This window comes from Elephas maximus, chromosome 12 (genome assembly GCF_024166365.1).
Source record: "Elephas maximus indicus isolate mEleMax1 chromosome 12, mEleMax1 primary haplotype, whole genome shotgun sequence".
NCBI classification, from domain to species: Eukaryota; Metazoa; Chordata; class Mammalia; order Proboscidea; family Elephantidae; genus Elephas; species Elephas maximus.
This window is the reverse complement of record NC_064830.1, coordinates 12,205,402-12,229,956: the sequence shown is the minus strand read 5'-3', so window position 1 is coordinate 12,229,956 and position 24,555 is coordinate 12,205,402. Positions and strand designations below refer to the sequence as shown.

Below are 24,555 nucleotides of genomic sequence, written 5' to 3'. Positions count from 1 at the left end.
TAACTCGGTAGACTTACCTGTCTTTCACGTTTTTGCACCTGGCTGCTGAATATTGAATCATGTAGAATGATACAGATGGCATTTTGTATCTTTGGCCCATTTTCACAAGAACTAGGCAAAATATTACTACTTCTGTTTTACTAATAAAGTAAGGTGCAAAGAGGTTAAGTGACACAGTTAAGGTTATACAATTATTAAGCAGGGTGGCTTTGGGCAAATCACTTATTTTTTCTGAGATTCTTTGGGTATCATCTGCTGTATCTATAAAACGTAAGGATTAGATAATCTAAGGTCAAAGAAAGCAGACTTTAAGAGCTAAATGGGACATTCCCCTGTCCTACCCCCTCTTATTTTATAGATGGCGTTAACTATATTATACTTTGGGAACTGATGTCATATATCTCACCTGTCTTGCCCAATCGGTGGGCAGGTCTGAAGTAAGAACCAAGGCTTCTGAGACAATCACTTATTCTTGATATGATGCAATATGAAGTACACAGCCCTCCCTAGACATGAAGTTTTTTTTCCCACCCAAATACTGAAAATGAATCTTAATAATCTTCCAGTTGACTGGAAATATTGGGGTAAAGGAATTAAATGTATCACAAGGAAACAATTAGATACATCCAGGATGTGGGACATTCTCCTTCTCACGTCTCTACCTCATCTGTGATCAATACCAGGTTCCTACCCTCCTCTCTGCAATCCTTGGATCAAAGCCTAATTCTGTGACTTTGGAGCCACCTATTTTGAGTGTTCTTCCTTGGTCCTTCCATTTAGAAGTGATGGTGCTCATCTGAACTCTTAGAATTTTGTATCATTTGTATGAAAGTTCACTTTTATATATGTATTTACTCCCTTACATGGCAGATGGGAACTACGTAAACTCCTTGAGGACTAGAACTATGTCAACTGTTTACAAGTACACCCACTCTTTACTTATAGACATGGCTAGGTTCCAAGGATCAGGTTGTTATGCAAAAATTGGCATTATGCAAAAGTGAAGGATGACCACATCAGATCAGAAAATGGAGGATGATGACATCACTGTATAACTGCCAAACCACCGAGAATGATGGCCCAGCCAAGTTGACACATAATCTTAACCATCACAGCCAGCTTACTCTCACCTCGCACCTCAGAGTCCGTTACTGCCAGACAGATGTACATTGTTATGTACAAAATAAAATGTTATGTGCAAAATAGTAGGATAGCAGATTTTTTACTATTGTTGTAAATGCAAAATGTCAGACAACAAGAAAGTTGCTAAGTGAGGAGTAGGTGTATTCTTCAGACGGATAAGCAAAATACTTTGTCCAAACACTTGGTGAGTGAATAATAAAAAAGACCAAACCCATTGTCATTGAGTTGATTTAGACTCATAGAGACTCTGTAAGACAGAGCAGAACTGCCCCATAGAGTTTCCAAGGCTGTAAATCTTTATGGAAGCAGACTGCCACGTCTTTTTCCCACAGAGCAGCTTGTGGGTTCGAACTGCCATCCTTTGGGTTAGCAGCAGAGCAGTTTAACCACTGTGCCACCAGGGCTCCTCTAGATGAAATGGATGGAATAATTTTAAAGGAAATGCCACTATTAAAATCTTTTAAAACTCTGTTTCCTTTAACTCTGATAAAAATATTTAAGCAATACCAACAGCTAAATAAGCTTTTTTTTTTTTTTTTTTTTATGGCGTACACTGTGCTCTGTAGGGTCGCTGTGAGTCAGAATCCACTTGAAGGCAACAGGTTTTGGTTTTATGGGGTACACAAGAGGCAGAACTGGATCAGGCTGGGGAGATTATGCTTAGGACTTGCAGCTCTAATCTACAGAAAGATAATAGTTTACACGAATTTTAAAACAAAATTAATCCATTTAAGTAGGTGTTATCAGAGCCAGGAGAAGTAAAATGCTGAAAAAGAAAAGAATTAACGAAACCTCCAAAAAGAAACTTTTGAGCTATACTTTCCTGGCTTGTTCCTGTCTTCCACATCCTTGTCCCTGCCACAACCCAACCATCCTTTCCGGAATGGTATACGTAACTCAATGTCGCCCTTTCTTTTTTCTTTTTTTTTTTAAAAAAAAAACAGCTTTACTGAGGTTAGGATTGACATATAATAAACTGCACATATTTAAAATACATAATTTGATGAGTTTTGACATATGTCTACACACATAAAACCATCATCACAATCGAGATAGTGAACGTCTCCATCATCCCCCAAAGCTTCCTCCTGCCCCTTTGTAATCCACCTGCTCAGACTCCCCACCATTCCCTTCCGGTTCCTACAATTCTACGGTCACTTTTCACCTGCTCTGCCTTCTTAGTTAGTGATCCAGCCCACCGCCCACCACTTACCACTGTCATTTCTCCATTTTCAACTTCTTCTCCTCTTCCTTTCTTTTATCTCAGTTGAGCTTCTTAAAAAAGTACCCCGTTTTTACTATTTACTCTTTGGTTACCAGTTTACCAGTTGCTGTTGGTTCCGACTCACAGCGACCCTGTGTGTTTCAGAGTAGAGCTGCCCCCAGAGGGTTTTCATGGCTGGGACCTTTCGGAGGCAGATCACCAGGCCTTTGATCCAAGATGCCTCTGCGTGGGTTTGAACTGCCAACCTTTCAGTTAGTAGCCCAGCACTTAACCATTTGTGCCACCCAGGAACTCTTTTTTACCTACACTTTTTTCCCACAATCCAGTGCAATCTCCCTTCTATCCCCTGGACTCCATTGAAATTGTTCTGTCAAAGGCCTCCTTGGTTCTCAGTAAGGTCCTCCTCAGTTATAAAATTCAATGATTCTAGAGTTTTCTCCTTTTGTCCTCGCTGCCTTGAATGACTGTTTTTATTCTACATTTCCTGTTACTCCTAGTGTAATTAAGGCTTTCTCCTGCCAATCACTGTCTGGTTCTTGCTCTTTCTTTTGCTATCGTCCTGGACACTAAGGAGCCCTGGTCTGGAGTAGGGCAGAGGCCCCCTTCCCCTTCTCCTCCCACCCCATGTACACAGCTATTCCCTTCTTTCTCATAGCTGCATCAATTTTCAAGTAAAAGTCATGTCTGCATTTGGCTATTGGCCTCTTGTTTTAGCACAAAAGGCTACTTTCCTCGTGCAAGTGATGCCTCCTGGGGGCCACATAACACTTTTCATTCTGTGTGTTTTGTAATTGTTCACTTCGCTTTGCAAGACAAACTATAGCCTGAAAAGATTTTGAGGGGGCTGAATCTAAATGAGTATGAATAAAATGCTTCTCACATGCTTCAAGATCTGATCACTTATGCACTTCTTTAATATAGATGATGCGAGAAACTCTCCTGGAATACAAATGTCTCACATCTCTTTTATAATATAGATTTCCTTTCAGAAGCAGAAATGCCCATTCTCTCACGGTTTCTCTCCTCCTAACCACCCACCCCCATCTCCTTTCTGTCTGGAAGGTGCAGTCACTCTAACGGAGGCTCTGCACAATGAACAGATAATGCAGGAATGTAAGAACGATCAGAGCCAGGCATTCGATTTTTAGATAAGTGAATGTTACCTGGTTCATGGGTGCACTGTGGATGGCAGGGCATATGGATATAGGAAAATCACACCTGAGGGACTAGGCAAAGGAGAGAAATGGACTCATTCCTTTATATCTAGGTAAACCCACCCCAGTGCCGTCGAGTCGATTCCGACTCATAGCGACCATATAGGACAGAGTAAATTCTTTAATGTATTGTGTTTTACAAGTCAGATTTTTTTCCATCTGTAATGTGAATAGCGGAAACCCTGATGGAGTAGTGGTTAAGTGCTACAGCTGCTAACCAAAGAGTGGGCAGTTCGAAACCGCCAGGAGCTCCTTGGAAACTCTATGGGGCAGTTCTACTCTGTCCTATAGGATCGCTAATAGTCAGAATTGACTCGATGCCACTGGGTTTGGTTTGTTTTGGTAATGTGAATAGCACACAAACTGGACAGATGACCCATCACTTGTAACCAGAATTATGTTAAGAACGTCTCGGAAAGAGTTAGGGCAGCTATTCAAAAGTAAAATACATCTTGAAATATTAAAATTGCTAGTCGGTTATTAGGAGGCCAAATATAAAGTGAGGCAATCTGTGGTGCCCTTTAGTGATATCTGCCAATGTATCTTCTTTTTTGGTCTAGAAATTTTTGATGTGATAAAGACATGAATCTCTTATTTTTAGTTCACATGATATTTTAGAAATATCTGAAAAATGGAATTCAGTGTAGAAGTTGAAACATACAGAGAAGGTGTAGTAAAAATAGTCTAAACCCAACAATGAATTATCTCGATACTTAAATCCACATATTTACTTCATCTTCATTTAGCTCAACACTAGTTAGCATTATGCAATTCCTTTAGATGATATTTTTTTCATAGGCTTCCACATATTTTGTTCTAATAAAATCATTTTTTCTAACTTTACTCTTTAAAATTAAAGTGGACAATGCCAATTCCTTTTTTGGTCGGTTTTTGCTTTCCAGTGGTCTTGTTCAAATGAGAATATCCAAAGTAGGGTGGGAAGGTTGGCATTACTCACGCAAGGTAACGCTCTGTGTATGTATGGATCTGCTTCACACTCTCCTACACACACTCACACGGAGAAAAAGTAAAGGGAGCAGGTGTTCAACTTATTATTTTGCCAAATAAAAAAATAATCTAAACATTTAAGAAATGTTTAGTCCTTCCTGGTTTGCTCCATAATCCTGATTTGAAATCTGATTTAATGACATCACTAGCAGATGTACAGGTTGGTCTGTTCATTTGTTCAAAGATTTACCACTGCAGTTACCACTATAAGCTGAAAAGTGATAATAAAGACACAGAGCTGGAGAGACCGTGGCAGGAAAAATGAGCATGGCAGACAGTGTATGTCATCAATGACACGTTCAAATCATACAAAACAATACCCTGCTCTTGAAGAATTTGCCTTTTTTGGCTCAGATCATGAGCTTCCATTTGGGGCAATGGGTTCTCAGAGAACTTTAAATTTACTTTCAGTTCTGAACAGCTTTTCCTCTTCACCGGGAGGTAACCTAGAAAATGACCACTGTCTTGGCAACAGTTCTACAACTTTGTGACCTCAGTGGATAAGCCGAAATGGGCCTAACTACACAGTACATTCTTTAGTCTTTATGCTTTGCTGGACCTTTGTCTATTCCACTGAGTTTCAAATACATCCTCTAGTTTCAAATATTATTTTCCATATAATTCAGCATTAATTCAATACCTACTTTGTCTCCAAGGCTTAAAAAATAATATTTTAAAATAGTAATATAAATATGAGTACTCCATCTGGATCTGTAGATACTGTTCAAGATTACATAAAAATCTTAGGTTGTTGTTATGAGGTGCTGTTGAGTCAGCTCTGACTCATACTGACCCCATGTATAACAGGATGAAACACTGCCCAGTCCTGTGCCATCCTTGTAACTGTTGCTGTGTTTAACTCCACTGTTGGAGCCACTGTGTCAATCCACCTCCTTGGGGGTCTTCTTTTTCATTCACCCTCTACTTTACCAAGCATGATGTCCTTCTCTAGGTTTTGGTTGCTCCTGATAATGTGTCCAAAGTGAGACAAAATCTCGCCTTCCTCGCTTCTAAGGAGTGTTCAGGTTGTATTTCCAAGACAGATTTGTTCTTCTGGCACTCCACAGTATATTCAATATTCTTCATCAACACCACAATTCAAATGTGTCAATTCTTTGATCTTTTTCATTGTCCAGCTTTCACATGCGTAGGAGGCGACTGAAAATACCATGGCTTGGGTCAGGTACACCTTAGTTCTCAAAGTGACATCTTTACTTTTTAACACTTTAAAGAGGTCTTTTGCAGCAGATTTGTCCAATACATTGTTTGATTTCTTGACTGCTGCTTCCATGGGCGTTGATTGTGGATCCAAGTAAAATGAAATCCTTGACAACTTCAATCTTTTCTCCGTTTATCATGATATTGTTTATTGGTCCAGTTGTGAGGACTTTTGTTTTCTTTACGTTGAGTTGTAATCCATACTGAAGGCTGTAGCCTTTGATCTTCATCAGTAAGTGCTTCAAGTCCTCTTCACTTTAGGCGAGCAAGGTCGTGTCATCTGCATATCTTGTTAATTGACTAGGAAAAGGCGTTCAGCAGTGTGGATCATAACAAATTATGGATAACATAGAGAAGAATGAGAATTCCAGAAAAATTAATTATGCTCATACATAGAATAAGAGGCAGTCGTTTGAACAGAGCAAGGGGATACTGTGTGGTTTAAAATTGGAAAAGGTGTGTGCCAGGGTTGTATCCTTTCACCATACTTATTCGATCTGTATGCTGAGCAAATAATCCAAGAAGCTGGACTATATGAAGAAGAATGTGGCATCAGGATTGGAGGAAGACTCATTAACAACCTATGATATGCACATGACACAACCTTGCTTGCCAAAAAATCTTACACCTCTGCTATATTTTCATGAATGTAATATTAAAAAAAACTTTAACCTCAGGGAAATGAAATAAATTCTACTACCTCAATTGTTGAAATATTACTAACGGTGGGCATTTATTATTGTGGCTGTCCCTTCCTCCATTTTACCAACTTTCCATTTTTTATGAATGGGAAGCCATTCATTTAAAGGCAGAAGTCAGAAACTCTGCATTCCACACTCCCTTGCAGGTAGAATGTATTCATATGACTTGAGTTCTGCTAATTAGATGCATTCATGCACGATGGCAATTTGAAAGTGAGCAACATAAATAGACAGCCTTGCCTAGGTGTATCTGGTCCTTCAGAGGTGGCAGAGAAGGAGATTCAGAGAGTCCTAGATGCCAAGCAGAGGCAGCTGTCGTGTGTCTCTTAGAGAAGCTTCTGTGATGTGGTGGGACATTCATTATCCCAGCTACAAAGCTCTAGAAGAGTCTGGCTCCCTGGCCCTCCTAAACATTCTGTGCACTGACTATTATTCTTTAATAAATGATTTCTCTGTTGTTTGCAACCAAAAACCCTGTGTGACCTTGTTTGATGCTATGAGTTAAAGAGGTCATACTGGAGGAGGGTGGGTTCTAATCCCTTCTGAGTTGTGTGTTATAAAATAGACACAGAGAGATACACACACAACGAGACCAAAGACACCATGTGAAATGTATCTAAAAGCCAAGGAATGCCAAGAAACGCCTGGGACTACAGAAACTGAAAGAGACAAGGAAGGATCTTCCCCTAGAGTGGACAGAGAGAGCACGGCCCTGCCAACACCCTGAGTTTAGACATCTAGCTTCCAGAACTGTGAGGCAATAAACTTCTGTCCTTTAAAGTCACCCACTTCGTGGTATTCTGTTACAGGAGCACTAGGAAACTACGACGTTCATATACATTTAATTTAGGAGTTTCCTTTAGAATCCAATCCCAATCCCACCCCATCCTGCTTTGTCCTATATAACTCTACTGTCTCTTTTAATCTTTATACTATCAAACAAATCTTTTAACCTATATAAGTAGTCCCTGCCTTACAACGGGGTTCCGTTCTCATGACTCTAATGTAAGTTGTTTCTACGTCGAATAACTTTTTTTTTCTAGGTTTCATTATTATTGTCTTTTATTATCAGCATCTTTATAAATCCGATCTTTGAACATCTGCGAGTAAACATCTGAGAACGATGACATGGGCAAATTACGTGCTGCAACTCTGTATGTAGTACCTATTACTAATGATAAGATGCACACACACAAAAAAAAAAACCCAACAGATGGTGGTAAGTGCGGTTCATCATAACGGGAATACATCCTTAAGTTGGGGGCTACCTGTACTGAGAGGTGGTATTAAAAAATGAATTGATTAAGCCTAGCAGAAATGCATTGGGATTTAATAGTCATCTTAGACACAGATGGTTTGAATGTCCAGATATCTGCATATGGACTATCTTCTTGTTCCTTCCTATCTGTTGTCTAACTCAGAGGTTCAAAAACCTTAGTGTGCTTAGGTATCACTGTACAGGGCTGAATACCCCAAGCTGTATATGATTTAAGAGGTCCTCAAGGGTAATCTTGACCAGACACATTTTTGCCCCTCCAGCTGAATTCAGAACCCAGCCCTTACACTGGGATCTGCGTGGGAAACAAAGGAATGAAATAGGATTTCGTTCCTCAAGCCCAGTGAGAGGGTAAGACATTAAAATCAGCAAGTAACATTTATTGAGGTCTTATTTTGTCCCAGGTACCATTCAAGGTATTTTATATGCGTTAGCTCCTTTAATCTTCACAATAATCCCTAAAAAAACCCAAACCCGTTGCATTGGAGTCCATTCTGACTCATAGCGACCCTATAGGACAGAGCAGAACTGCCCCATAGGGTTTGTAAGGAGTGGCTGGTGGATTCGAACTACTAAACTTTCGGTTAGCAGCCAAATGCTTAACCAAATAATCCCCTAGATAGTATCATTATGACCATTTCATAGATGAGGAAATGGAAGCTTAGCAAGATTAAATAACTCACTCAGAGTCACACAGCCATAAGTGGCTGGCTGAGCCAAGACTCTCTCGGTTCTATCTTTTTCCAAAATCCCAGCTTATAACCACTATGCATTTATCCCTCACAGATACCTTGGGAAAGAAGTTAAGGAAAAAGAAATTATTTGGAGGGTCAGGGAGACCCTGTGGAGATCCTTTAGTTGAGTCCTGAAGGACAGACAGGATTTGACAATCAGAGAAGGGACAGGTGTTCGAAGCAGAGGGAACAACATGTACGAAGTTAAAACAAAAAGTGCGGTATTTATCTGGGGATCAGCAAATCATATGTTTGGTGGGAGGACTGAAGATATGAAGGGGCAGTGTGAAGGCAAAAAAAAAAACTAGGCTGTAAAACATAAGTTAGGGCCAAATTTTGAAGGACCCTGAATGCTGGCTTAAGTTGTTGGCTTACCTGACGGGTAATGGGGAACCATTAAGGATCTTTGACCGGAGATGACAAGAACAGAGCTGCATTAGAAAGACGAATTGGCAGCAGTCTGCGGGATGAGTTAGAGCTAGCAGAGGCTGGAGGCAATGAGGCCGTTAAACTGACAAAGGATCTGAAGCCCAGCGTGGGAATGGAGTTGGAGGGGTGAGTGTCAGTGCGAGGTAATGAAATGACCAGTAACCGTTCAGCTCTGTGTGTACACACCCAGTCCCTGCCTCTGCAGCCCTCTGCTGAAACTGCCCTGGGGGGCGAGGAAGGGAGTGAGCAGAGACTGCAGCACGTGAGCCTTAATGCGGGAAATGAACCTGGGTAGGTCCCAGGTTAAGTGGTGATGCTACTCAAGACCATTTCTGAACCTGGTTGCAGCGCAGCTACAGGCTGGTATTCCTGCTTCATTCCCCTCAAAAAATCTATTTAGCAACTTTAAAGAACCTGCAGTAGAATTTTTAAGAGCCAAAACAACAGCTCAGTGACACAAGCGTGACCTAGAGCATGGATGCATTATCCATGGATGCTTCTGAAGCATGTAACGCGTTGTTCAGGCACCAGGTAAGAAGAGGTTCTAAGGGTAGGAGCCTAAGTCTTCGGAGGCCAGATTTCATCTCAGTGCAAAGAGGCATGGTTAACTTAAACAAAACCAAGTCCTACCGCCCGGCCATCAGGCACTTGGACTCTATCCTCACCACACAATCTATGATCAAGAAAGGATTCAGCGTAAAAGACGTATACAAAGAAGACTACAAAATACTCCTGTAAGAAACCAAAACAGACCTACATACATGGAAAAACATAGCATGCTTGTGGATAGTAAGACTTAACTTTGTGAAAGTGTCAATACTACCCAAAGCAATCTACTGATACCATGCAATCCCGATCCAAATTCCAACAATATTCTTTAATGAAATGGAAAAACAAAGCACCAACTTTACATGGAAAGGAAAGAGGCTAAATAAATAAATAAAACATTATTTAACAAGAAGAACAAAATAGGAGGACTCACACTTCCTGATGTCAGAACCTACTATACAGCCATGGTAGTCAAAACAGCCTGGTATTGGTACAACAACAGACATAGACCAATGGAACAGAACTGAGATGGCAGAAGTAAATCCATCCACCTATGAACAACTTGTCTTTGATAAAGGGTCTAAGTCCATTAAATGGGGAAGAGATAGTCTTCTTAACAAATGGTGCTGGCAAAACTGGATATCCATTTGCAGAAAAATGAAACAGGATCCATACCTCACACCATACAGAAAAACTAACTGCAAAATGGATCAGAGTCCTAAATGCAAAACCTCAAAGTATAAAGTTCATGGAAGAAAACACAGAGACAAAGCTAGGGACCCTAACTTAAGGTATAAATAGGCTCTCAAGCATGACTAAAAATCCACAAACAACAGAAAATAAACTGGGACCTCCTAAAAATTAAATACTTAGGCTCATCAAAAGACTTCTCCAAAAGAATAAAAAGGAACCTATGCGCTGGGAAAAAATTTTTGGCAATGACATACTTGACAAAGGTCTAATATCTAAAATTTATAGAAAGCTTTAAGACCTCAACGACAAAAAGATAAATAATCCAATCAAAAAATGGACAAAAGACATGAACAGACAATTCACCAAAGAAGACATTCAGGCGGCTAACAAACATGAAGAGATACTCGCAATCAACCATTAGAGAGATGCAAACCAAAACTACAATGATATACCATCTCACCTCAACATGACTGGCACTGATCAAAAAAAACCCCAGAAAACAACAAATGCTGGAGAGGTTGTAGAGAGACTGAATCTCTTATACACTGTTGGTGGAAAAGTAAAATGGTACAGCTACTGTGGAAAATGGTATGGCAAGTTCTTAAAAAGCAAGAAATTGAAATACCATATGACCAAGCAATTCCACTCCTAGGATATACGCTAAAGCGATAAGAGCTGTGACAATGAATAGGCACGTGCACACCCATGTTCGTTGCAGCATTATTTACAATAGCAAAGAGATGGAAACAACCCAAGTGCCCATCAGTGGATGAATGGATGAACAAATTGTTGTACGTACATACAATGGAGTACTATACAAAGAAAAAGAGTAATGATAAATCCGTGAAACATCTCACAACATGGATGAATCTGGAGGACATTATGCTGAGTGAAATAAGTCAACAACAAAAGGGCAAATATTGTATGAAACCAGTATTATGAAAAATCAAGAAAAGATTTACATACAGAAAGAAACATTCTTTGACGGTTACCAGGGAAATTCGGTCTCCTTCTTTTAGAAAGAACAACATGCAGTGGCTGTGGGTTAGAATTGCTTAGCAGCCAAGTGGTTAACTATTGTGCCACCATGATTCCTTAGATAAGACCATAGTTTTTCTTCTTTGACCCTCCTGCTTTTGTCATCTCTGGCTGCCATGAGTAGGTTTGGTGGAGGTGAATATGAGTAAATTGTGTGTGTGCGCTGCTGTGGAAGAAGACAATGAAGGGATCAAGAAGCAGGAGCATAGTATGAACTATTAGTTAAGAGAACCATGGGCTCTAGGGTCAGAGAGATGATGTTCAAACTCCTGCTCCACCATCATCCATGTGACCTCCTGTAGGCATTACTGGTGGGACCTTGGGTAGGTTACTTAGTCATGTGGAAGCCTCAGTTTGCGTATCTGTAAAATAGGGCTAATAATACCCATGAGGTTAAAAGGTTCGGTACAGTACCTGGGTCATCTATTATTATTAACCGGTCATTGCTCGCTCTTCCTTTCTCCGTTCCCAGTTTAGGGATGTTGAGTCAGCTAAGTTGAAATAAAATTCTTCACGGTTTTTGTGGATAATTGTGGATAATTTTCTACCTATAACAGGACTGTTTCTAAAGTAATCAGTTCCAGTGTCTCAGCTGAAAATCTAGGCAAATTCGCATTTAGCAATCAGCTTCACAGTCATAATGTCAAAGCCAGCAAGACTTAATAGTCACAGAGCGACTATGATAAAGACCTAAACCTGTTAATGGTCGCAGAAATGTAGATTGAAATATCTCCTGTGCTATTTCTTATATTTACCAAACTAAAACTAAATACTAGGTCACCAGGTAGAGAATTTGTCAGAGTGAAGTTTAACCTCTTATTACACGACTATCCATTTTAGCTCACTCATTTGGTGCAACAGGGGTACCTGAAGGAAAATCCGTCCAATCCCGCTCAGCAGCTGAGGCTCCTGCTCTGGGTAACATTTGATGACTGCGTGGTAGGCATCGACAGCCAGCACGTAATCCTGTGGGAAGAAAGACCAAAAAGGACTTTTCAAAGTTAAAGCAATCACTCTGTTCTACACATGGAGAAGAGCACAAACACATGTAGACTTATAAAGAGACAACACGTTAACACAGATGTGATAGTAGAAAACCCAACATCAGACACTTGGTCTCTGAGGTAAGTGACGAGCTTTCTCCTGACGGCCACGTCAAACCAAGATTCTAAGTTCTGTTTGTAACTGTGGTTGGTGTGTGCTGTGAAGGTGATCAATGTGACAGAGTAGAACTGCCCCACAGGGTTTCCTAGGCTGTGATCTTTATGGGCACATTGCTGGGTCTTCACTAGCCTAGAGTTGCCGGTGGGCTTGAACCACCAACCTATTGGTTAGCAGCTCAGCACTTAACCATTGCACCACCTGGGCTCCTCATTTGTATCTACCAAAAAAAAAAAAAAAAAACCCAAACCCACTGCCATAGAGTCGATTCCGACTCGTAGTGACCTTATAAGATAGTAGAACTACCCCATAGGGTTTCCAAGGCGCGGCTCAGGGATTTCAACTGCTGACCTTTTGGTTAGCAGCAGAGCTCTTAACCACTGTGCCGCCAGGGCTCCCATTTGTAACCAGAGAAGGTGAAATCCGTTCTTTCAGTGAGGGACTAGCTGAGCAGTTTCTGGTCCTTTACTTAGACCTGTGAGTCTTTATTTCTGCTTCCATCTTCTAAGTAGCGTTAGTATTTCAACTAGATTATGGCTCTTTCTTTCCTGACAAAATTATTCAGTGAACTGGTGAATTCTGTCCCCAAATAAAAAAAAGATACACGTGCCAAATTTATTAACAGTATCTCTTAAACATTTTCTATGTTAGAAATTGAGATAAAATCCTTAAATGTAAACAAACTGCCCAGTCCCCCATCTCCCAACAACACTACTTAGATGAGTGTGCATATAATTCTAGGTCATGCCTATCTTAGAATTCTTAAATGTTATTTGTTCTCTACAGTAAACGAGAAATTCCTACCATTTTAGAAACATGTATAAAGGATTTGCTAGCTATTGTACTTGGCATTTGTGTTCGTTGTACCTTTTTAAAAAATTTTTATTGTGTTTTAGGTGAAAGTTTACAGTGCAAGTTACTCATTAAAAAATCTATACACAAATTGTTTTGTGACATTAGTTGTAATCCCCACCATGTGTCAGCACTCTCCCCCTTTCCCTTTACACCCCATGTTTCCTGTGTCTGTTCATCCAGGCTTCCTGTCCTGTCTTTGCTTTGGGGCAGGTGTTGCCCATTTGGTCTCATATACTTGATTGAACTAAGAAGCACATTCCTCACATGTGTTATTGTTCGTTTTATATGCCTGTCTGCTCTTTGGCTAAAGGTAGATGTCGGGAGTGGTTTCAGCTGTGAGTTAGCAGGGTGTCTAAGGACCATAGTCTCAGCGGTTCCTCCAGTCTCTGTCAGACCAGTAAGTCTGATCTCTTTTTGTAAATCTGAATTTTGTTCTACATTTTTCTCCCGCTCTGTCTGAAACCTTCTATTATGATCCCTGTCAAAGCGGTAGGTGGTGGTAGCCGGGCACCATCTGGTTCTTCTGGGCTCAGGCTGGTGGAGGCCATGGTTCATGTGGTCCATTAGTCCTTTGGACTGCTATTTTCCTTGCGTCTTTGGTTTTCTTCATTTTCCTTTGTTCTGAACATGATGGAACCAATAAGAATATTTTCTTTATGAACTATGTTATGCCAGTTGACCTAGATGTCCCTGGAGAACATAGTACCCAGCCCTCAACCCCAATAACTTGGTCCCTCAAGGTGTTTGGATGCATGTAGGAAGCTTCTATGATTTTGCGTTGGTCAAGCTGTGCTGACTTCCCCTATATTGTGTGTTGTCTTTCCTTTCACCAAAGTTAATGCAAAGTACTTTCATCTATAGTTCTCGTTTGATTCTCATACACAGTAGTATCCTCCACAATGTACTGCAATGACGGGTTCCTGTGTCCCCTCCTCAAGGGCAAGGACTGTGCTGGGATCATCTTAGTATTCATCTGCCCAACTCACCCACAGTGCTTCTACTAGGCACCTGGCTGGTATCTGGTGAATGAAAGCCCTATTGGCCAAAAGCAAGAAGGGCAGGTACCATTCACCTTTTCTACGTGTAGATGGTGTCATGTCAATATCACATGGCCTACAACTGTCAGTCCCATCTCAAGCCTGCTAACAAATCCAGGGTTCTTTCGATAATGATAGTGATAAATTTATTGAGTGAGTTCTATGTATCAAACATTATGCTAAACGTTATATTATCATATTTAGCTACAGCACATGGCCAGAAATAAATATGGCCACCAGTGGTATTTTGCTCCTAATTTATTCATTGTAAAATCCCAGCAGATACTTTCATTTCTTTTTTCTTCTACATTTTCAGTTTTATCCAAACTGGGACTTGGAGTTACTAGTTTGCTAATTGGGATGTTATAAAGAAAGACAGACGACAAGTAAAATTCCAGTTTGGCAGAAAAAAAAAAAAAAATTAGAAGACTTGTTCCAGTCTAGTACCTTTAAGTGCAGCTCATTAAAACTAATTTTATTCAAGGCATGATGCTCACGAGGAGCCAGACGGCATATACCTTAGTCGTCCTTTCCTACTACTTCTTGCTGTCAGTGCCGACTGTGGCAGGGCTGTCCTGTGTCTTGTTTTGCGTGTGTGTGTGTGTGTGTGCGCACACACTGTGAGATCCCTCACCCAGAGAAGACAGCTATTCCCACTGTTTTTTGGACCAATACCTAAGTCCTTGCAGTACTTAAAGCTACAGCTGAGGATAGCTGTGGCATCCTTATTGCAGCTTCAGGGCCTGCACTCAGAGCCTCTAGTTCTGATTTAGAAAAGTTTAGTGGGGAAGAGGCACTGCTTTTATGCTGAGAGGCAGTATCCCACTGGCTACAACTTCTGCCCTGGCAGCTTTGAGGTAGGTAGGTGACAGGTAGGCCAAGCCACACAGGTAACCAGCAACAGCAGCAGTACTATCTAGACTTCCTGAAGGTGGGTCTGGCTGCCCCACAGGACACCTAATAGCATCCATCACGACAGCAACCATTTGTTAAAATCTAACACATGCTCCTTACTTTCGGTTTATAGGTAACAAAAGACGAATTCTGACTTCTTTTTTAAAAATTAATTAGCGCTTTAGCATCACTGGGCATGCCCAGGGCCTGTCCCCAAGGCTCCATTCACCTAACTGCACTCTGGGCTTAGACGGCCCACTATATGCCAGAGTCAGGGAGTGGACTGTAGTCTGCAGGGAAGGGGAAGTACAATCAGGGCCCAGAGACCAGTGCCATTACTTGAACAATTTTCCGTTTCAGTTCTCAAGGTCAGGAATCACTGTTTCTGAAGGTAATTTGATCCTGGAAACGGCAGGTTTTCAAAAACCGAGCAATTATTCTGATGGAAAAAGTTATTCTATCTTTGATTAAAAGGCTGCTCTCCTAGGATCCACTGCTCAGGAGGCACATGAGAACGCGAACTCTAGACAAGCGGACCAGACAATAGAAGGAAGCAGGAACCTGGGGATAAACCTCCTCCAATATGGATTCCGGGGATGCTGCACCGGCCTGGGTGCAGTGGTGGACGGTGGGTCCCTCAGGCTGGACCAGGAAGTCCGCCCAGGCCGCCCAGCATAACCAGGTGCCTATCACCAAATAAGCCACCGCATGATTGTGTCAGGGCGCTTCCGTCAGCTGATCACTATTTGATAAAACTGCTTATTCATTGGAGGTGGAGGAAATATGACTACTTGAAGGGAAAATGGCTAAAGCTAGCTCTTCAGAGGGTCTTAATTTACTCCCCACAGATCATATGGATTTGGCTTTGAAAAAGGATACGAACGACTTGCTTAAAGGGACCAATCTATGAGTCCAATCTTCACTCCTTTTCCTTTGGCAGCTACGCTTGCTTAGTGGCTGTGAAACTAGATTCACACCCATTTCGCAGCCGGAAAGGACTTGTGTAACTTAAGCAAGAAGAAAGGTGACTTATGCGACCGCCCTCCCCTCTGCTTGAGAGACCAACATGGTGGCATGTGCGGCGTGGGTGGGGTCTAGGGGACAGCCCGAGGTCAGCGGACTCCGGGGCACGCGGGCAGGCCTAGGCACGCCGGCAGAACGATGTGCGGCGTGGGTGGGGTCCGGGGGACAGCCCGAGGTCAGCGGACTCCGGGGCACGCGGGCAGGCCTAGGCACGCCGGCAGAACGATGTGCGGCGTGGGTGGGCTCTAGGGGACAGCCCGAGGTCAGCGGACTCCGGGGCACGCGGGCAGGCCTAGGCACGCCGGCAGAACGATGTGCGGCGTGGGTGGGCTCTAGGGGACAGCCCGAGGTCAGCGGACTCCGGGGCACGCGGGCAGGCCTAGGCACGCCGGCAGAACGATGTGCGGCGTGGGTGGGGTCCAGGGGACAGCCCGAGGTCAGCGGACTCCGGGGCACGCGGGCAGGCCTAGGCACGCCGGCAGAACGATGTGCGGCGTGGGTGGGGTCCGGGGGACAGCCCGAGGTCAGCGGACTCCGGGGCACGCGGGCAGGCCTAGGCACGCCGGCAGAATGCGCACACGCGCACACATATGGTTTCCAGTGTAGGCGCCTTAGTTCAACTGTGAAGCCTGAGGACAGGAGGTAACATTTGAAATGTGAGCTGCCTTGGAATACATCCAACTGTGTCCTTGGAGGATATTATGCAGATATTTGGGGCTGAAACATAAGAATTTATTTCTCATCATTAAAAAGTTAAATGAATGTTTATTTCACTCTAATAGGAATGTTATTCAAAATAATTAAATGGCTGATTAAATAACTCATTGTTAGCCCATACGAATAATTTAATTAAAACCATGCTCCTGTATATGAAAACAACACAATGTTGCAATATTATGTACCCTCACTAGATGGCAACAGACTGCATATGCTTGGGTCAAACTTAGTTGCAATTTTTTCACTCTTTTTATTTTTTAACCCACTAAAATGAAAGATTCATTTGAACTTTCAAATTAGATTGTACTCATTGTAAAAGTATTTTTGAAACACAATAATATGTTCTAACCATGTAGGCAGAATACTTACATTTGGTACCTGGTGTTATTATTAACACTAGCATACAACAAAGACAGGCATTTTTAGTCTATATTTTTCTATTAATGTGTCTTAAAATTACAAATAACAACCACCAGTGGAATAGGTAATTTGATTCTCTGAGGTGTGTGTAGCTCCATAATTTAATGAAACAACAGCACAATGAATTTACAATTTGTTCGTTTTTTTTTTTGAGAAAGAATGTTCTGGAAAGCTGGGTGAATTTTAGGTGAAGCTGAAAATGTCCTTTAGGGGTGAAGCCACTATCAGAGATTGCTCGGATGCCTCGGTGGGAGACTTCAGGGTTGGCTACAATCTGGATGGTTGGGGAGGATGACCTGCTTTTGGAGGGGCAGAGGAGAAAGGCCCCTGGTGCTTTGCGAAATTGTGTGCTTACTGCCAAAGGCTAAGTTGTTGCGGAAGCAAGCTCCACCTGCCCAAACAGTGTGCTTGGAGGATGGCTGAAGGACGCGGGGCTTGTTACTCACTTTTACTTAGAGGCAGACAAGACCCCCTGAAGAAATCAAAGGAGCAATGGGGAAGTAAGAAGCAGCAGCAGAAAGGGATGGAAAGGAGGAAAAGAATGAGGAATAAAAACACTGTGTAGGCAAGTGACCTTATCAGAAATATTTCAGCCATGTGGAAATGGAAAGAAAAAAAAAAATCTTCTGAGCAAAGACACAGAATTCCTTAAAAACTGTATTGTCCTTTACCCAATGTGTTCAAAGAGAGAGGAGAGAGCTGCACTGAGTGTCAGAGCTGGGAGGTATTTCAAAGATTTTTAAAGGGGGAGTCTGAAGCTCACAGATGTGAAGAGGCTGCTTCAAGGTCACTCGCTACAGAAAAAGAATATGATTTTTTACAACTTCCTGTCCACATTTCCAATATTACACAAGTATAGAAGGATGCACAGAAACCAGAGAACACCACGAGGGGAATTCTGTGCACACCCATGGCTGGCCTGTTCTAAAGCCCGATGCAGGCTACCATCTTCTTCTGGAATTTATATCCATACCTAACTCCCCTTCCAGCCATGCCAAAGGACAGGATCATCTTAGAAGGCTGCTGAGGGAGGGAGTCCATGTATAAAGTGACCAGAGCTGCCATGTCAGGGTTAAAAAATAGAACTCTCTGAGCAAATTTCTCCACTTGGTAAATTGCCTGCTCTGCCCTACTGAAAATCAAGCTCCGAATGACCTTGGGCAGCTTGAGAACTGGGAGTGTGGGAGGAGTTATGATCCCTGTCTTATAATAGCTGAGAAGGTGTTAATAGTGCTGCTGTGGGGTGTTCCCTGCTAATTGATTCCTATAGCAGCAGTGAGCCTTCAGTCCCTACAGCTGGCAGGCGGTGCCACCTGCCTGCTCAGCACCAGGACATCCTGATTCCTAGGACAGGAGGTGAGCGCAGGCGTGGGTTGCTGCAGCTTTTTCAAACAAAGAGAGAAGCCAAAAAACGTGGTTGGGTGAGCTGGGGAGGGTTGCTGGGAGGAAGAGAATAGACTGGTGAAAAACAAGTGACTGACAAGCCCAGCTCAGCCTCCTGTATTTTTAAGCTGCTTCCTTAGGAGCTGAAAGCTCCGGGATGAAGTCCTAAAAGCGAGGGCTTGTGGAAACCTGTCTTTAGGTGTCATAAGCATCAGTCAGAAAATCAAATCGAGACAAGAAAAAAAAAAAAAACAAAAAACCTCTCCTAAGACGGTTAGAACAAAAGGATACCTTTCTAGGATGGAATTCAGAGAAAACTGAGATAGGAAGAGAGAGAAAATGAAAATGAATAATGATTTTAATTAAATCATTTAGACCCACGTTTGAACAATTAAATTTGAAAATGTAAATTCTGCATTCTGTTAAATTTCAATATAAATTAAAAGGATATTTAGCCCCAGAGTGTCTTACTGAACTGTCTGTTAAATAAACTATTACTTGGTTGAACTTATTCTCTGCTTAAGCAAACCTTCACATTGACTATGGAAGCTTTTTCTTATCAGAATGTACAAGCAATTCCCTTGCAGTTTTCTTACTGACATCCTATTCTAGAATATACGGTAGCTCTGCAGTTCCTGCCACCCACGTACCTTCATCATTAGCAGACAGTTTGCCATAGAGTACAGCACCCGGCCCAGGCGTGACCTCCACAGCTGAACAGAGGCTGCAAAATAAGAGCAGCTTGTGAATGTGCACAAATAAATTAGAGGTTCTTTCTAGCCATCAATTATTGGGTCCCGTGAATTCTGATTTAAAAGATCCCTCTTGTTAACACCACTGGATTTTAGCCTAGAATTTTTAATGTGCTGCCGCACTGCACTGTGAGACAGAAAATACAGCACCTCTCACAGGGACTAGCCCGCAGTTAGTTCTAGGGATAGAACGTTTTCATAAATGATGCAGCTACAAAAAACAGTAGGGCAACCGCGCTCCGCAGTTAGTTCAGACAAAGGATTAAATTACCCAGCCAAGAGCCACGTTTCTAAACTTAAGACCCACAGAAAATAAGCAAATCCAGTGTAAACGACGATGCCCAGCTGCCTGCAGTCATGTCATTTAATGGTAGAAAAGTTAATCAGCTGGGAAAGCGGCCGGATCAGGGCGGCCGGGGAGAGAATCTCAAAGCTGAACCCACGCGAGCCGAGCTCCCTGGGACGGGCACCAGCGGCAGATCTCTTCAGCGACATTGTCAGAACAGCGGCGGTTTTACTCTGCTTTAGTTACCAATGACTCTGCCTCACGTCACCTACGTTCTCAAGGCCTCAGTTACTCGATCTGTTAAATGGAAACAATAATTCTTGTCCTATCTACTTTACGGGCTTTTGTGAGGATCAGCTGTGATAATAGGTATAAAAGTGCTACCAGAAGTAAGGCAGGATGATGAAGATGATGATGTGAACACAAAATCCAAACAGCCTCTCCAAATGGCATCTACAGAGCAGTGGTATGCTGTAAACTCATGTGCTGCTGGGGACATTTTTCAACACCTCTACATGGGGTCGTCAGGAGCTGGAATTGACTTGACGGCAGGTGGCTGGTCCTATAGGAATGTTTTCTTCCTCAGGGCATCTGCTGCCACACGTAACAACCTACTCCTTGAGCCCAGTCCATCACAGACTTCACCTCCTTCTCCCACATATCTAGTAGTTATCAGCCATCTTTCCAATCTGGGTCTAAAGCTGGAGGGTCCATCTATTCTAGCTGTTTTCACACTAGGCTTCTTGGATTCTTCCGGAACTGTGAAGCTGCCCTGAGGGTGAGGGGAGGGCTCCCACGTCTCTCATGGCAGCAGCTCAAATTGTATCTGTTTATACACTAGGATTATTAGGAGTAAGGCTTGGTTTGAAGATAGGGCTGGTTTTAAACCCTTTATTGGTAAGTAAATGGAGGCCCAGAGAGGCTAGCTGCCATGTCCAGTGCTCTTCACTCCACTGCTCTGTCCACTTCCTTTCTACGAGGAATCCCACATTCAGTATTCAGAAACCTGAACACACCATTAGCAATGCCAGATGAGCAGGGGCCATGGTTCACAAACAAATGGCAGGGGGCACACCTGCCCCTTCATCAGACATCTCAGAGCCAGAGGTTAGGTTTACCTTCTACACCATCCATCTCAGGACCAGATCAGTAGGTCCCGGGGCCTTGGTGGAGCAGTGGTTAAGCATTTGGCTGCTAACCAATAGGTTATCAGTTCGAATCCACCAGCTGCTCCTTGGGAGCCCTATGGGACAGCTCTACTCTGTCCCATAGGGCCGCTACAAGTGACAGCAATGGGTTTGGAACATAGTTTTAGTGACGAAAGCTCAGTGAGTGTGCCTTATACTGACCAACATACCTACTGAAATTTACCTTACGTCTCCTGCCACTACCAATGGTCAATTGTGAGAAAACAATCACCTAGAAATTATGTTTATTCTGGGCATGCTTAAGAAGAACACAAAAATAATTGCTAGAATTAAGAACTTAACTCACTTTGCCTTTCAGCAATTAAAAATACATTAGCGGCTTATATTCCCCTTATAACATTATTTTTGTGAAAAGAAGAAATTCTGAACAGTATCTTAATGAATGTGAAATGTGGATGGTCTCAACGAATGGCAGATTTGTTCTGATTATCTCTACAGATTTCTTTTTAGCTTTGATTCTTCCCAATTCTCCTTTAGGTAAATCTGTTTATCCATGTGACTCTTTGTTAGGTTTCCAGGAATTACCTTCTGATGTCTAATACCCCTCTGCTTGTTTGCAATGAAATAGGAACCCCAATGGGAATAAAATGACACGGGTGCAATGTTGGAGAGTATCTGGGATGTCCAAGGATTAATTGTCACTGGAGTCCTGGCGGTGCAATGGTTAAGAGCTATGGCTGCTAACCAAAAGGTTGGCAGTTCAAATCCACCAGCCACTCCTTGGAAACCCTATGGGGCAGTTCTTCTCTGTCATATAGAGCTGCTAGGAGTTGGAATCCACTTGATGGCAATGGGTTTCTCTCCTTCAGACCTTGGTAATTTACTTGTAGTTAAATTACTGAAACAGAGAGACACACACATACACACACACAGAGTTATTTGGGGTTTCCTAAACAAAGGACATTTTTATTCAAAACCTAATTGTAGCCCAGTCCTGTTGACTACAGCTGGCCAACATCTTTTCACCCACACCACTCTGCCCATTCCCACTCCCATGAGTATGGTTCAGGGTCTCATTATATCCCTGGTTTACCGGAATAGCTTTCCACCTGGCATCCCATCTCCCAGGTTCTCTCCTCTCCAAACTACCTCTTCTTTTTCTGGCACATTAATCTTCTCAAAGCACAGCATCAGAGGAAACTCAGCCCTTGCCAGTGCAATACATGTCAACCAGCCTTTAGAAAGCCTACATGTGTCAGGCATACAGAGTGTAGGACAGAGTCCTTGAACTCAAGGAGGAGTTTTTATGCAGTGGGAGAGAAAGCTATACAAATAATGAAATGACATACGTGTAGAGAGGCTACACTGAGGAAGGAGTGATTAAGATGAGAGGGGACCTTTCTGGGGAGGTAATATCGGAGTTGGGTTTTGAAATATGATTAGCGGTTCATCCCCTCCCTAATGTATTCAACATATCGCAGCTAGAATGCAGATCTGCTCATGCCCCCAGCTGGGAGCTGACCCTTTCACGATTTCCATTGCTTTTAAGATAAAGACCAATATCCTTAGTGTAGTCGCCGAGGCCCCTATTTTTCTCTTCAGCCTCATTTTGTAACACTCTCCAACTGACTCACCAGCTTGCTTTTAGTACTATGCCCCCTCATGCCACAAGGCTGTATACTCCATCCCCCCTTCCCACCCCCTAGCTTAAACCCCAACTTGTCTTTGAGATCTCAGGTCAAGCATTACTTCCACAGGAAAGGCTTCTCAGATTCCCCAGTCTAGGCAGGTTCCTTTCCTACATGTTTTCTCAGAATCACACAACTTTCTTCATAGCACTTAGCCCAGCTTGTCATTTCACTTTTATTTGTACAATTATTTGATTAACGTATGTCTTCTCCCACCAGGTGGTGGACTTCGTGGGAGCATAGCCCTTGGCTTAGTGGAAAAAGAAACGAGAAAGTGAATGAGTGAATGAATTATTGAATAAGGCAAAATGAAAGGAGAATGAGAGAAAGTTAAAAAAAAAAAACTTTGGGGAGGGGGCTACAGCTTTTGATAATTATTTAATTAAAAAAGAATATCACCCACCTACCTTGTCTGTTCTCTTGTGTAATGTTACTCATGCTCCCATCTTCAGCTAAGCCTTGCTCCAAATTTGTTAGAATCTGAAGGAATTTAAAAGAAGATCAACAAGATCATAAAAAATGAATGTTTCTAGTCTTTGTCTTGATATACTCTAGGTAAAGTAAATTTCTCTGTATGGAAACCAATTTGTCAAGGAATGTCTCACACGGAGACGTTTAAAACATTGCTGGTTACTACCAGACTGAGAGCCACGGCGTAAAGGAAGAGGGAAACCTGTTCTCTAGTGGATGGTGGAGTTCGGGTTTATGATGCCCATAATGCGTTAGGAGATATATACAGGGGATACACACACAGACACACACACATCTATTTTTTTTTAATTGTATTTGATTGTTGTTCTCGTTGAGAATATACACAGCAAAACATACACAGATTCAACAGTTTCTACATATACAATTCAGTGACATTGATTACAGTCTTCAGTTGTACAGCCATTCTCGTGGTCCTTCTCTGAACTGTTCTTCTCCCATTAACATAAACTCACTACTCCCTAAGGTTCCTATCTAATCTTTCCAGTTACTGTTGTCAGTTTGATCCCATATAGTTCTTAAAAGAGCAAAATGATCACGGCAGATATTTTTTACTAGTTAAGCTAAACTATTGTTTGGTTTTAAGAAGACTTCAGGGGATATTTTTGGTTTAAGATTTAAAGATTATCTCATGGCGTTTCAGGGGTTCATCTAAACTTCATGGCTCCAGGAAGTCTGCAGTCTATGAAAATCTGAAATTCTGTTCTTCATTTTCTCCCTTTTGATCAGGACTCTTCTATAGAATCTTTGATCACAAGTGTTCAAAGGAGGCAGTTGTTCACGAAGGCAATTAGCCACACATTCCATATCCTCCTCCCATTCCCTACTCTCCTTTTCTGTTGCTTCAGGTGAACAGAGAATTGGTGTGCCTTGCATGGCTGCCTGTAAGCTTTTAAGGCCCCAGGTACTAGGCAAAGAACTAGGAGGCAGAACAGAAGCACTAAACATTATTTTTTAGGCCAATTAACTGGGATGTCCCATAAAATGATAACCCTAAACCTCCAAACCAGGGAGCCAAATCCCATGGCAGCCTCAGCAGCTACTTTTTTTTTTTGTCATCGTTATAAATATATCTATCATACAACTTACGCCATGTATGTGTGTGATTTATTGACAGCACTTGTAATAACGGGCTATGCAACCCCTACCCTTAATCAATGTATTTTTCCACCACTGTAAACTGAAACTCAGTACTCCAAAAGCAATACCAAAAAAAAAAAAACAAACAAAAAAAAACCAGATCCATTACCGTCGAGTCAATTCTGACTCATCGCGACCCTATAAGCAATAATCCGCCCTCCTGCCCCTGGTAAGCACTAATAAACTTTGGTCTCTATACCTTTGCCTTTTCTTGTCTTTTTCTATAAGTCAGGTCATACGATATTAGTCCTCTTGTGACTGACTGATTTTGCTCAGCATAATGTCTTCAGGCTCCATCCCTACTACAGCACGTATCAAGACTGCATTTCTCCTA

General features: G+C 42.2%; 1 protein-coding gene across 4 annotated transcripts in view; it reads right to left on the bottom strand.

The window, feature by feature from the left end:
* TRAPPC12 (trafficking protein particle complex subunit 12) overlaps window positions 1-24,555 on the bottom strand; it is a 114,233-nt gene that overhangs the window by 6,602 nt on the left and 83,076 nt on the right. For all 4 annotated transcript variants that reach the window (XM_049902974.1, XM_049902977.1, XM_049902975.1 and 1 more), the window contains 3 exons: window positions 23,000-23,072; window positions 19,369-19,442; window positions 12,096-12,194 (listed from right to left, as the gene is read on the bottom strand). In XM_049902974.1, the coding sequence (XP_049758931.1) occupies window positions 12,096-12,194; window positions 19,369-19,442; window positions 23,000-23,072 (246 nt within the window). The remainder of the gene's footprint in view (window positions 1-12,095; window positions 12,195-19,368; window positions 19,443-22,999; window positions 23,073-24,555) is intronic.